General features: G+C 39.9%; 2 protein-coding genes across 5 annotated transcripts in view; both read left to right on the top strand.

Moving 5' to 3' along the window:
* Nucleotides 1-253: 253 nt before the first annotated feature.
* LOC118325041 (kelch-like protein 12) lies at nt 254-8,644 on the top strand. 4 transcript variants are annotated; one of them, XM_035657603.1, is made up of 13 exons: nt 254-577; nt 679-784; nt 1,260-1,486; nt 1,766-1,919; nt 2,503-2,720; nt 3,765-3,914; nt 4,039-4,153; nt 4,260-4,366; nt 4,456-4,651; nt 4,789-4,947; nt 6,243-6,341; nt 6,432-6,618; nt 7,619-8,644. In XM_035657603.1, the coding sequence occupies exons 2-13, from the start codon at nt 727-729 to the stop codon at nt 7,743-7,745; spliced, it is 1,797 nt and encodes a 598-aa protein (XP_035513496.1). In that variant the 5' UTR covers nt 254-577; nt 679-726; the 3' UTR covers nt 7,746-8,644. The 4 variants fall into 4 exon arrangements, with proteins under 4 accessions (XP_035513496.1, XP_035513498.1, XP_035513495.1 ...); XM_035657605.1 differs by lacking the exon at nt 679-784 and having other exon boundaries at nt 255-577; XM_035657602.1 differs by lacking the exon at nt 254-577 and having other exon boundaries at nt 587-784.
* Nucleotides 8,645-11,848: 3,204 nt separating this feature from the next.
* The window catches only part of tuba5 (tubulin alpha 5), a 7,066-nt gene continuing 3,982 nt past the window's right edge, over nt 11,849-14,932 (top strand). Inside the window, exons 1-2 of the mRNA XM_035657606.1 lie at nt 11,849-11,987; nt 14,308-14,533. Coding sequence (XP_035513499.1) covers nt 11,985-11,987; nt 14,308-14,533 — 229 coding nt within the window. The 5' untranslated portion in view covers nt 11,849-11,984. The remainder of the gene's footprint in view (nt 11,988-14,307; nt 14,534-14,932) is intronic.

Here is a 14,932-nt window from a genome sequence, read left to right as displayed (position 1 = left end):
ATGACTTTATTCTCGTAATCCCACCCCCAACAGTGTTCTCTCTTAGTATGGCCTTAGTAATACTAGTTAAACATGATGAGAATCGGTTGATAAAAAGGAGTTACGGTCAGTTAGCTGCGCACTCTCAACACTGCTACCTGACCGGATCTCGACCTCACCAACATGGCGACCGCGCAGCCGCACGTCAGTACTCGAGAACGCGGTAACGGCAGCGCGGCCGTTCTCTCTCTCCGGGAGCGCGCACGTACGCTCACGTAAAGTTCTGTTTACGTCCACTCTGTGGAGTCTCCACTGCTGTGACCTGCTGCAGCTCACTCCACCAAACACTGTAGCTGCTCCAAACACTCTCCTCGGGGATGATATGGAAGCATTTTGAAATCGCAGACAGTTCGTGCCCCCCAGAGCACAGGTCATCATGGATTATCTGTTAGTTCAGAGGCTTTTCTCCTCACACTGACTGACAGCAAGAACTGGGACAAGGGACTTTGGTGCTACTAACGTTAGCCAGCGACGCAACTTAGCCAGTCGTTTTTTTTTTTTTTTGTGTTGAATTTCAAGCCTTAAACTGCTGCGACAGGTATCATGTATAATTCTTGACAAGTCCTTCTGTGTGTGTGGCTTCATGTGTTGTCCTCCTCACTTCATGTGGCGGTGTTTTTCTCCCTGGTTGTTGTGCAGCGTTGGCGTTAGCCCCCTTCAGCTGTCGTTGGCTGGCTGCTTGTGCTAATGTGTAGCTATAGTTATTGCCTCCCAGTGGTGGAAAAAGTATTCAGATCTTTTAACGGTAAGTTGCTTTGGCAAAATACACAGTGCACAATTGGTTGCTTTTAAAAAAAAAACAATAAAAATATCACCAAACACCCCATTGTTGGCTGTGAAATAAATATAAATAGAGGAGGGAGAGAGAAAAGGGCCCTGTCTCATAAGCTTTGCATGGGAAATCTTAATTTGCTGACTGCAACTGTCAGACAAATTGAATAAATTAGCAATAAAGTGTAATATTTACCTCTAAAATGCAGTGGAGCTCTCACAAATTGGACACACTCAAGTTAAGTAAGTACACACACTTTATTTATTTTGTTTCTCAGGCTTTCTAGCTCACACGAGTTAACATCAAATATATACATTATATCTGTTTTCTGTTGGGCGCTCACACACATTACACAACCACTGAACAAATATGGACACAAAACACACTCGCCAGATGGTACCACGTGTATATTAAGTGCCGTGTGTGTTTGTCCGTCTCGTTTCTTTAGAGTCCTGGAGTGGTTTGAGATCGTTGAGAGATTCTCAAGGCAGCATGGCGCCCAAAGACATCATGACCAATTCCCACGCCAAATCCATCCTCAACGCAATGAACTCGCTTCGCAAGAGCAACACACTCTGTGATATCACTCTGAGGGTGGAGAACACAGATTTTCCAGCTCACCGGATCGTCTTGGCTGCCTGCAGCGACTACTTTTGTGCCATGTTCACCAGTGAGGTAACTAAACCTCCTGCAGTCCTCTAAAAACTAATTATCACTATTATTCGCCTCTACAAAGCGTGTTACATACATCTTGATAGAGAATAAAAGGGTCTATTCTCAGGGAGACGATGCCCCAGTTACAGTTTAGGAGGCATATTTTCTGAGAGTTTCTAAGGAAGTGTTTGAATTTACTAAACAAGACAGTCGACAAGACAATTATGGGAATTGCTACAGGATAATACCCAACGCTTATAACTAATCCCTCAATGATGGTGTGTTTTTGTGGCTCCGCAGCTTGCAGAGAAAGGAAAATCTTTTGTGGACATCCAGGGGCTCACTGCAGCAACCATGGAGATCCTGTTGGACTTTGTCTACACAGAGACGGTGTTAGTCACAGTGGAGAACGTCCAAGAACTGCTCCCTGCAGCATGCCTGCTGCAGCTCAAAGGTACGATTAAGAGTGCCGGCTGTACCTTGATTTGAAAAGTGTGTGCGTAAGTCAGCTGATATCGTTGTGAGTATTGGCAGAGGGTTAGCAGAGGAGTTAAATGGTATTAAAAAGTCATAAATGTAAGTGTGACATGTTTTCTCTTGCCTGCTGTTGGCAGTTATGTTAGTTTCATTAATATTTTGTATCTTATTACAAGACATGTGCAAGTTGTGGCAAATGTTAAGTAGAAATTTTAGCTAAAACTTAAATTAATTAATAATTTTGATTTGGTTAATCCATCCATCCACTTAATGCCACTTAATGCCACTTAACCCAGTCTAGGTCACATTAGTTTAATTAATCCTGTCATCAGGACTTATTATTGTTATATACTGCTGGGAAGTGATGAAAAACGGGATTTATTTCCATTCTGCGTGGTATTAAAAGTCTTTTAAAAGTCTTAAATTGAAGCCTGCAGGAACCCCGAGGAAATGGTTTCAACATTTCTAAATGAACAGTTGTTGAGTAACACGAGAGTCTTGATCTGCATGTGAACGATACGTGTGTGTACATACGAATGTGTCTTTGTTTTTGTCTTCAGGGGTGAAAAGAGCATGTTGTGATTTTTTGGAGAGTCAGCTTGATCCTTCCAACTGTCTGGGTATTCGTGACTTTGCCGAAACTCACAATTGCCTTGACCTGATGCAGGCCGCCGAGCTCTTTTCCCAGAAGCATTTCTCCGAGGTGGTTCAGCATGAGGAGTTCATGCTGCTCAGCCAGACAGAAGTGGAGAAGCTCATAAAATGTGATGAAATCCAGGTAGGAAAACTGGATGTCAGGAGGTTTTTCTTACTTTTTGGCGTCAGCCGAAATATTACCAAAATTGCAACAAGTGCAGCAGTTTTTCATAAAGGTAAAACGTGTTTCTAAACAGCATTATAATGAAGTTCTGTAGTGCTGCAGAGATTTTCTAGCCTTCCAATCTTGTTCTCCTGATACAGACCTCAACAAATATCACATCATATCAGCAAGATAATCTTTCTTACCATATCGCGCAGCCTTACTGCGGAGGCTGGTCTCAATACTATGCATAACTAAGTGTTTTATTTGAAATACCTGAAACTATAATGAGATACCTGCTGCCTGAAGCATTCGTGTACAGACCTGCAGTAACTGTAAAGGGTTAGAATTGGTGCTAAGATGCCCGAAAAAAGCAGCTTGACTAAAATAGTGCAGTGTCAGATGAGTTTGACTTTCACAGCTTTCTTATTATGTTTCACCTCAGTGAGTGTGAAGAGAAAAGCAAGTACCGACCTGCTGCAATCTTAGTCGGTGGGCCCCCCCAGTTCCACTCACTTTTAGCGGATTGGCCTGACAATGAAATTGCAGAGAAGAAAACCTGATTTAAGTTTGCTTTTGTGCTCAGGAAATTCCTGTTCCCAACCACACGCCTTGCTTTGTGAAAACACAGTTATTATCACACAATGATTTATAGATCATCAATTCTGTCAAATGGTTCTTCCTGTCATTTTTGTTGTTTTTAAAATAAAAACTAGACCATGCAGGTAAATCACAGTCACGCATAATTTTGCCCTCGGTAAAAACTTTACTCTTTGTGTTCGTCTTTCCTCGTGTGAGGATTTCAGAGAATTTATGGCTTGTTTCACCTTCAGGAGACTGCGTTGTGGCTCATTGTGTCTTTGCGATTACAAACATAATCGCAACTGCAGAACAATTAATAATAACAGTTGGTTTAGTTAGAGTGGTTGCATCACTAATGGACTTTTATCTGCAGTTGTGAGCTGATTTTTGAATGTGGCTTTAACGCAGCTTCTTCTCACTCTATATGCTGTCTGTTTGAAGGTGGACTCGGAGGAGCCTGTATTTGAAGCCGTGTTAAACTGGGTCAAACACAACCGGAAAGAGCGAGAGCCCTACCTGCCAGACATGCTCGAGTTCGTTCGAATGCCGCTCCTGACCCCCCGCTACATTACAGACGTCATTGATGCTGAGGTGAGTTAGGCGACACACGGCAGGTTGTCGTGTAATCAGACGCCAAGCTCTTCGATGAAGGATTATGTGTTACAGCGTTTATCACCGTTACCCCTGTAATTACGCATGTTTTGACACGTTTTAGCCCCTCATTCGGTGTAGCCTGCCATGTCGAGACCTTGTTGATGAAGCCAAGAAATTCCACTTAAGACCGGAGCTGAGGAGTGAGATGCAGGGCCCACGCACACAAGCTAGATTAGGTAGAAATCCTGTTTTTTATAGCGACTTCGCTATATGCATGCCTCCTCCTATACACCTTCTTGGTAATCCACACTGGTATTAAAAGTGATTCATGGGTCCTTTCAGGTGCCAAAGAAGTCCTGTTGGTTATAGGTGGGTTTGGCAGCCAACAATCACCAATAGACATAGTTGAGAAATATGATCCAAAAACACAAGAATGGAGCTTCCTTCCTGTGAGTATTGCAACTTTTGAAAGAGAGCCTTGCATGTTTTTTTTATCTAAGTGGTTTTGTATCATTTAAACCTGTATGTCTTTAAACAGAACATTGCACGGAAAAGGCGTTATGTCGCCACGGTTTCTCTCCACGATCGGGTTTATGTGATCGGAGGCTACGACGGTCGGTCGAGGCTCAGCTCCGTGGAGTGCCTGGACTACACGGCGGACGAGGACGGCGTTTGGTACACCGTCGCCACCATGAATGTGCGCCGCGGCCTTGCTGGAGCCACGACGCTCGGAGGTGAGCGAGCTTGTTTGCCAAATGACTCAGCGGTGTTGCCTTTCTCAGAAATCCCCTGTGGATGTTTTCTTCTCTCTCAGAACGGTATACAATAACAACGCAGTTGTGTTTGTTCCATCTCATTTGGCTCTCGACAGACATGATCTATGTCGCCGGTGGCTTTGATGGCAGCCGGCGTCACACCAGCATGGAGCGATATGACCCAAACATCGACCAGTGGAGCATGCTGGGAGATATGCAGACGGCAAGAGAGGGAGCTGGTCTGGTGGTGGCCAGCGGACTTATATACTGTCTAGGTGGGAACAGATAAACTTAACGTCTCATTCTTTGATAACTTTGACACATATTGTGGTCATATTAGGGCTGGATTGCTGATTGTTTTCTTAATTAGCGCCAAATTATCCAAATATTAGTGAAATCCAAACATTACCAAGTGCAATGTCCAAATCGCAGAAGCTGCAGTGTTTTAATAAAAGTAAAATGTGTGACAAACAGCATTATAATGAAGTACTTTAGGGCTGCAGAGAGCCTACAAGTCTTGTTCTCCAGATGTAAGAAAACAGGTTCAAACCCTCAGCAAATGTCACATCATCATGATTATAACTGCAAATATCATTCCCACTGATTGAAAATCAATATCTGTCAAAATAATTGCAATATCATACATCAATTAATCATTTTGTCTATAAAATGTCTGAAAATATAATTTGCCAGAGCTCAAGGTTGCGTAAAAGAAAAGCAGCAAATCCAAACATTTGAAAAGCTGGAACCAGCAAATGTTAATCATTGTGCTTGAATCATTTAAATAGTTGCCTGTTAATTTTCCTGTCAACCTATTGATTGGTTATGAATATAACATCAACACGAGAGAGATTTCTCATCCTCAAAGACTGTAAAAGTGAAACATGACATAAAACTATTAAAGCAAACATAAATCCAACATTTGTACAGCAGTCACGTACTTGCAGTCTCTCCTGTCAGGCGGTCAAAATTAAGCATTTTTCATTTGAGCTTCTTGTCGTCTTAATAAATGCTTCAGTCAACGGTCCATTTGTGCAGTAAAGACACCTGGATACACTTTAAACTCATTTTAAACTCGGAAACTTCTGTAGGTGTAACTGTTAACAGAAAACTCTAAGGCTTTGATGGTTGACTAACTCTTAAAGACAACCTATAAACGGACGTGAAGTAACTCGCTAGCCAACAACATTAAGGCTACAAACAACCCATAATGCATCACCGTAAGGCCTGGTATTACACCGATACTCTCTCCATTAGTATCGGTAAAATGTAATAACGTCTAACAGCTAACAATCATTTTCATTATGGATTAATATGACACCAATTTCCTTAATTAGTTGGTTAATTGTTTAGTTTTCCCCTGACTTTCTGTCTGACTTCCAAAATCCAAAGATATTTAATTTGTTTTTACATAAGACAAAAAAAAGCAGAAAACTCTAACAAATGAGAAGTTTTTTGAAAAATTTGTGCTTCAAAAAACTTAAAATATAAATAAATTATTTAAATAGTTGCCTATTATTTTCCTGTCAACTGATGAATCGACTAACTTTTTCCTGATTGTCCCTCACAGGCGGATACGATGGACTAAATATCCTGAATTCAGTGGAGCGTTATGACCCACACACAGGCCACTGGACAAGTGTCACACCAATGGCCACCAAGCGGTCAGGTAGGTAAGACGACACGACAGACAGAAGTAAAATATTACAGCTAACTGAGTGTGTTACTGTTTATCTGAGACTTCTCTGCTGTTTTTCAGGGGCTGGTGTTGCTTTACTCAATGACCACATCTACGTAGTGGGAGGCTTTGATGGTGTGTCGCACCTCGACTCTGTTGAGGTCTACAACATCAGAACGGACTATTGGACCACTGTGGCCAGTATGACCACCCCTCGATGTTACGTAGGAGCAACCGTTCTCCGAGGACGTCTCTATGCCATCGCCGGGTAAGAAAGAGTGATCTAGTGACTGATTTTAAAGTGAGAGTAGGTAACGTTCAGAAGAATTCTGTGTTTGTTGTTATTGTCCTATAACTATAACTGTCCGAACTATATAGTTTGTAGAACTATGTATGAATGAGACATGAGGTAGCTCGACTATTGTGTGAATCTATCCTTTAACTTAAGAGTTAAATGATCTATAATAACACTCTGTCTTAGGTAATGTATCAGTTTCATAGGTGTGTAATGGTACACTGAGGTTATTATAGTTAACTAAAACCAAAAATAAAACTAGGTGTGAAAAAAACATTTAGTTAACTGAAATAAAAATAAAACTAGACATTTAAAAATAATGAAAACTAACTGAAACGATATTGTGTACTTACAGTGTCTTTAGTTTTTAGACTGGGGTTTCTATGTGACTGTGAATCAGATGCCTTCACAAAGTGTGTTTCTATTGTAGTATCTCTCCTGAACGTCCTAAATCTTGTTGTTTTAAGAAGCTAAAACTAACAGAAACTAATAAGAACTGAACATTTTTAAACAATAAAAACTAAACTGAAACTAAACTGTAAAACTAATGACAAATCCAAAACTATAATAACTCACTCGAGTAGTAGTTTACATTAATAGATTATTTTTACAGTATTTGGTACAACAGGCTTTCTAGGCTACAACTCTCTCTCTCTATCTCTCTGTCGCTCTGTCTATCTCTCTGTCTCTCTCTCCTATCTATCTATCTATCTAAAGTCTATCTATCTAAATCTAATCTTCTCTATCTCTCTCCTCTCCTGGTCTCTCTCTATTCCTCCCTCATGTCTCTCTCTATCTATTCTATCTCCTCTCTGTCTCTCTCTCTCTGGTCTCCCTCTCTATCCTCCTGTCTCTCCTACTCTCTTCTGTCTCTCTCTCTCTACCTGTCTCTCCTCTCTCCTATCTAGGTTCTCGTCCCTCTCTCTCTCTTGTTCTCTTCCTGTCTTCAAATCTCCTGTGCTCTGCTCCCCAGATACGACGGGAACTCTCTCCTCAGCAGTATTGAATGTTACGACCCGGTCATCGACTCCTGGGAGGTTGTCACCTCGATGGCGACACAGCGGTGCGATGCGGGCGTCTGCGTTCTACGAGAAAAGTGATTGTTGCCAAGAACAAGAGGAAACTCAGACGGGAAGACAGGCAGCTAGACTTTTTGCTAAAAAAAAAAAATGCCACTAAAACAGAGCCACAAAGGGAGATGTTTGTTTCGCCAGTGTGCAAAAATAGATACTCTGAAATGAATAAGCGCTGCAGCTTGGGGGCGGCCTCCTCCTCCCCCCTCCGCTGGATGGTCGACCCCGTCCGACACTTGGAGTGCGCAACAGAGATTCAGCTTCGCCGTGGTAGACTTCACCTCAAAAGAGGCCTCCAAGGAGCCCATCACCACTTGCATGACTCTCTTCGGTGGTACTTGTCGTTACCTGTGAGATTATTTTTTCAGTTTGTCTTCAAAGTGCAATATATTTCTACTCATCATAAGAAAAAAACATGAAAAGATGGAGTTGATTTAGACTCCAGTTGCTGCTATATGCCTTATGACTTTGGCCTACATCAAACAGTGAACATCCATGTTGCCTCCCATTTGACTTTGATGATAGTTACAGTACATCGGCTTGTTATCGAGCGTACTCATTTGGCATTTGCGAGGTCATGAATGGGTCAGTAATTCAAACCCCCTTTTTGTAATTCTTCCTGTAAACAGTGCTTTTAGATTCAAATCACTTTAATACGACATGTTTAATACTTATTGTTGCTTTCAGAATGAATATATATTTAGAGATAAATATTGTTTTAGAAAATTACTGAGTTGTACCAGGTTACTTTGATTATTTTCGTCCCTCTATCTGGAGCAGGTGAAGAAAATCACAAAGTAGTAAGTATGAGGTGCATGTGATTTGTTTTTCTTCCTCAGCTTATACATTTGGACATGTACATGTAGGACACAAAGTCATAACATCACTGTTGCCTGGAAAGTGAATAAACACACTAAGAACTGACACGGTTTTTGTCTGTGGTGCATCTTCTTCGTCTTTAGTGATGCAGAAACTTTTTTTACACTATTTCAGCTGCGGCAGTTGTAACAAACCCATTATTCACATCTACAGAGCAAAAAAAGTGGAGAAAATCATCCAGCCACAGTCTCAAATTCAGTTTTAGTGTCCAAATTCCCAATATTTTGTTCTGGCTCTGTTAGGTCTATGCACACTGTTCTCCTTCCAGATACTTTAAGCCAGTCTAGCACCGTCATCCACACTAAAGAATCTCAACTATTGGATCAAGTGATATGAAATTAATTACAGACATGAGTTCTCCAACTTCAGTGATCCCTGACTTTTCATCATCAGATCAAATTTTCTGATTTGTCAAATACTTTTAGTTTATGACTTAATAACTGCAAAACTAGCCTGTATAAACATATCTCTTTAAGCACCGCTACAACAATGTAAAGATTACTCCATTACAAGTAAAAGTCTTCGTACTGTGCAGAAGTATTATCAACAAAATGTATTTACAGTATTTAAAGTAAAAGTACTTTGAATAAAATGCCTGCTGGTGTTTGCATTTAGCTTTAAAGCACCACTGAGCCTACAGCCTCACAGTGGCAGTAGACTCTCATTCTAATACCATTCTCCTTTCTGTCAAACTCACGTCCACTAAATGTAAAGCTGCCACACAGTCAATGTTTCCCAGTGTTTCACCCTGATGGCGAAATTCATCTGTTAATTGGCAGAATATCTCACCATACAGGAAAGTTAACTCGCTTTTATCGGGATGAAGTGAACTTTTGCTGAATGCTGCATTGAGCAATAGTTACACCTCGGTTTCCTGAGAAAGGAAAGAATAATGATCAAACATGTTACCACACAGGATCTTTTGAATATGTCTCTTTTGACTAATGGTAACATTATGATTCAATAGAAGGTACATTTCACATATTTTACTATCCTTGTAACCATTAAAAGCTCATTACAAAGCAGCGGTTTAATGATCTTCTACTGGGGTCAATTTTGAGATAGTTGTACTTTGTTAGTATTTCCATTTTAGGCTTTTTTTATACTTATTGTCTACAACACTTATTTGACTGCTACAGTTACTGCAGGTTAAACGTTTAGTCCAAAAATAATTATCAAGATATGTATGTTATGTAACTACAACAGTAGCCTGTACATTTTAAATTAACCATAGTGCATCAGGAATAACGAAGCAGTAACACACATGAAAGCATGAAGTTGTTTTTATTGTGTTATGCAACTACGTCCTCATTCTTGTAAACACTGGCTCATAAAACACAAATTTTATATAAACCAGATTAATGCTGCATATACATTTTTAAATTATACTACAAAAAATACAGGAGACCTTCGTTTCTACAACAACATTCGAAAGTCAAAAGTATATAATACTGGAAAAATCTGAATAAATGCTAATTAAATAATCCATGTTTCATGCAAAATTAAAACTTAAACACATAAGAATTAAACAACTATTCCCATTTTTAATCACCTGAATGTATCAGAGTTCAAACAATTTAATGGAAAAACAGGACTCAAATTAAACAGCTCACTTCTTCTGTTTTCCTTCTTTAAGTAATGGATCTGAATTCTTCTTCCACCACTTTATGATGTTATGAAACTGTGTCAGTCAGATGTGAAACCTTTTATTTTATACCTTTAGATGCGTTTCAGATTAACAACACAAAACAACAAAGTCAACAAAGAAGTGATGATGTGTTATAACGATTAAAGTCTTGCTGCCACCCAGCAGTATATAGCTCCTCTCTACCTCTCTACCTGCACACTTACACCCCCCCCGCCGCCGCCGCCGCCGCCTTTCACAACCGGTTGAGGCAGACTGCTGCAGTTTTTCCTCGCCACTGTCGCCAACTTCTCGCTCATGGTGGGAACTGTTGGGTCCTGACCAGCTTTAAAAAGTGTCCTGAGATAACTTTTGTTATGATTTGCTGCTACACAAATAAAACTGAAGTGAATTGAATTAAATATATATAGTAAAAAATAATCCGCCCCCCTCTACCAGCTGCAACATTAAAGCCAGAGTGTGGGACTTTTACATATGAATGAATGAATGATAAACGTCTGTTCTGTTCAAACCAAACACGTTCACACTGCTGATTAAGCCAATCGCCACCAATCTCTTCACATTATGTTCTTGAATCTGGTGTGATCGGTTGATTGGTTTGCCAGAACTTAAGGGGGAGGAGCAGCCGTACTGATGGAGACGCCTAAAGCAACCGTGGCGGAGCCTTTGACGTAGGAATCCGCATGAACCTGCATCAACAGTGTCTGTGTAATTACTCTGACAGAAGGACTTGGACAAAAGTTCAGCACTGCAGGTTTAAAGTACCTATTAATGCTCTCCAAGTACCACAATTATGACATTAAAATACAGTAGTGTAGGCCGACCCTATTCAGTTCCAGACTGTTGTTGAATCCTGAAAGGAGCCGAGTTCAAGAACCAGAGTGTATTCAGTGAAAAAAGGGCTCCTCTTGGTCCACTCTTCCCAATTGTTCCCATTTAAAGCCACGATTTTAGTGTTTTTTAACTATTCATTTTACTTCTGCTTACTATCTTGCCATCACATTTTCAGATGTATGTATGTATGCACTACATTCACAAATATGACTACTATCAGGCTGATATTGACACAAAATGTTACAGGAAATGCAAAACTTATTTCAAACTACATTTCAGCAATCATAGCTTTAAAATGTTGTATTATTTTAAGAGCATTACTCTGCGTACCACCAGAGGCAGCTGGCGTACCACCAGTGGGACACGTGCCATAGTTTGAGAACCAGCAGTATATATTCTTATGAAATAGGCAATTCTGACATAAAAACTGAAATAAAACTTGTACGTTTTGTACTTTTGTATATTCTGATGCTTATGCTTTTGTACTTTTACTTAAGTCAAAGTCATTTTGAATGCAGGACTTTTACCTGTATTTCTACACTAGTTTTACTGAAGTGACACAAAGCTGAACTGAGTCAGATGGATAAATATGGATGTATTAAAATGTGACAGATCTCTGTTCTTTCTTGTGCTGCACGCCAGTAACATGTTGAGGGACGAAACCCCTCCCTCCCTCCCTCCATCTATCTATCAACTCCCTCCTCTTCTTGTCTGCAGCCTGAATGAGCACCGTCAGACAGACACACAGGTGATCTGCAGATATAAAGAGCGTCTGGCAGCGGGTGGGACAGAGCAGTGGAGAGTTGGCGGAGAAAAGTTACGGGTCCTGGAAGAGCAGAGGAACCACAGTCTGTCTGGAACTTACAGTATCCTGCACCAAAAAACCAGCTACTTAACTCTGCAGCGACATGGTAAGATCACCACAGTTTATTGGAAATGTGGAAAGTTGAGTTGGGTATTTGTATCTCACTGTTTCTAAAATCTCCACCCTGTTCAAGATAAGTTAGGATTTTCTTTTTTCCAAACCACTAAACTCTGCCTGCATGAACACTGTGTATTTTAAATGTAAAATGCAGTTGTTTGTGTTAACATACATGCAGCTGCAAGCTTTTGAAGGCTTAAATGATTATACCTACACTTTGCACTTTGGATGTTTGATGTTAATAGTTTTATGAGTTTATAATCACTGACAGTCAGCAAAGAGGAGCTCAAAGCTTCTTCTTCAGGCTCAGATTTGTAAACTGATCCCAAGAATAAAACCCTATTTTTTGTGAATATTTAAGTTTTTGGATGTATTATCAAAGTTCATATTCCAAACTGTCACTCAACAGCAAAAAATCATCTTGGGGGTTGTTCTCCCTCCAGGGGGAAAAACTGAAATTCTCAACATGTTGAAACACGACTGCGGGAAAGCACTTAGAAAATGCAACAGTAGAGTGAATAAGCCTCTCCTGTTTTTGACATTGTTTACACCTAACGACTAGAAAAGCACAAACACAATGACTAATAGAATGAATCATCAGGCACCTTTTGCGTTGCACACTGAGCTGATGTGTATGGAAGCAAAGAAAGGCCGAAATAATTTAAATTCCACACACAATTGAATACACACACTGAAACTGAATCACCAATGAAACCACTGAATTTATTTTATTTTATTATTTTATTGTGAAATTTATGTGGTTTTAAATTCCTCTCGTTGAAATGTCCAGTGGAAGATGGATGTACCCTAATTCAGAAAGCTAGAGCAGTGTTTCTCAACTTTAATATCATAATAAAAAACACATTTATAATCAATATTTCTATTTTCAATACAATCTTCAACGACCATAAAACCCCTGGAAAAGAGTTTGATCACTACGGTGAGAATGACCCTCAGGAGCTCCTGTTTCTCACTGTCTGCTATTAATTTAGTGATGGATTCTGAACATTTGAAGTGTTTTTCTCAATAAATCAGACACTGATGATGCAGCTCTGTACTGAACCTCTTTATTTAGGCGTAGGGGGATACATTAATACATTTTGAGAACTGGGCTACACAATTCAATGTTCTGTTGTGTCTAAATTTCTAAAATTCTATTTAAGACATTTTTTAAAATCTAACTTGAATTCTTGAATTTGCTTTACATTTTTGTCTTTTACTGAAATGTCTTTATTAACTAACTACAGATGTTGATGGTGCCGAGGGAGTGAATCCTAATCCCTCTTTCAACTTAAACTTACCTACAGGAAAGACAGAATTCAAACTATTTCTGCAATAACTGAGTTTTTTTGCCACTTGGGGGCAGCAGTGGAAACAAGTTGTGAACAAAACATTGACATATATCAATGAATTTAAATTTATTGAAAGGTAAGCAGATGATGCAGAATCTCATTTTAAGTTCATGCGGTGAACCTGATAACCAGCAGTTACGGACCAATATTATATACCTCATTTGGAGTTGTGCTTCTGACCAATATTCACTCCCCTTTTAACTCTCTACAAACTCCTGAGGGAAATATCTGGCTTTTTAGCTGCTAAATGCTTCACTATGTTCACCAGCTGGTCGCTAATTGTGTCTGTCTGGTGATGAGCAGTCAGCGGGCTTGTAGACCGTTTTCCCCGAAAACAGCTGCCTGTCGCAGCTGAAAATAATGCAATTAAGTGTGACATGAACCAAAACAGTAAGATTTTGGTCCAGAAAGCTAAATAATGCACTGAAACTCACCATAAAACTCTGCAGATTCAGGTGATCTGTCACATTGTTTTAACATCTTTATTAAAATATAGATTATAGCTGCTTTAAATTAAATGGTATTTAAATATCAGTAGTAGGTATTCAGTAGTGATTCGGTTCCTTTTTAAATTCACTCTCTTATGGTCTCTCCTTGCTTCTATAGAGGTGTATTTTATCTATTTAGAATAACTTTTGACTGCCCAAATCTATTCATCCATCATCAATGGCAGCAGTTTTAAATTTTAGAATTAAGAGATCAGAAACAGTGGATATTATTTATGGATGGCAAACGTATAATATTATAATTCTAACAGAAACTATATGAGAAAACAACCGTTTTCATACTTTTCAGGTTAATGTTTGCAATAGATGGCTTGGCTTACAAACCATGTTTTTGGGGAGTCACAAATGTTGAGAAAAAGTACGACTAGAGTTGTTTTACTTTGTGTTTTGTGTTGAGAATCTTAACTTACATCTGTATTGTTTTTTTGTTTCTGTTTCTGTTTCTGTTTAGAGAGAGTGCATCTCTATCCATGTGGGCCAGGCAGGTGTCCAGACAGGAAATGCCTGCTGGGAGCTCTTCTGCCTCGAGCACGGCGTCGGTCCCGATGGCGTCTTCCTGGACAGCCCTGCAGAACCAAACTCTCGTGAAGACCCGTTCAACACTTTCTTCAACACCGGGAGCTCTGGGCGTCACGTTCCAAGAGCGATATATGTAGACCTGGAGCCCACAGTGGTTGGTGAGTATTCCTCTATGTGTGTTTATTTTTACCCTTCCTTATCTCTATTTTTTTATTACAGCTCCCGTTGTCCTATTATGTGTGGAGTGCATCTCCATCCACATGGATCGTGCAGGTAACTGCAGAGGGGGAACGCTGGTATCCAAGCAACAAGTGCAGCGGTGACTCCTTTACCTTTTATTCAATACTGGCTAATATTTGCACAGAAGTGTGTTATGTAAATAGCAAGTTGCACAGAGCACTACTGGATTGATTTTAGCCACCAGGCAAAACCCTTCTTTCCAATATATCCCCTCAGTTTAACGAATGCTCAAGTTGCTTCATTTCATCATCACACAGTCTAAAACTGATAATCACAGCTTTCACCACAGGCTGTTATGTATTTAAAGGTCCAGTGTG

The sequence above is a fragment of the Morone saxatilis genome, unplaced genomic scaffold (assembly GCF_004916995.1).
Source record: "Morone saxatilis isolate NCDOM2014 unplaced genomic scaffold, NCSU_SB_2.0 Contig15, whole genome shotgun sequence".
NCBI classification, from domain to species: Eukaryota; Metazoa; Chordata; class Actinopteri; family Moronidae; genus Morone; species Morone saxatilis.
Note: the sequence above shows the minus strand (reverse complement) of the source record. Positions and strands in the feature narration are given on the sequence as shown.

What these genes read in the sequence shown, in the direction of transcription:
- LOC118325041 (XM_035657603.1), top strand. Translation starts at nt 727, where the DNA reads ATGTGTAGCTATAGTTATTGCCTCCCAGTGGTGGAAAAAGTATTCAGA. An exon ending in ACGCACACAAGCTAGATTAG is followed by an intron (nt 4,154 to 4,259) that starts GTAGAAATCCTG and finishes GGGTCCTTTCAG; the next exon opens with GTGCCAAAGAAGTCCTGTTG. An exon ending in AATGGCCACCAAGCGGTCAG is followed by an intron (nt 6,342 to 6,431) that starts GTAGGTAAGACG and finishes GCTGTTTTTCAG; the next exon opens with GGGCTGGTGTTGCTTTACTC.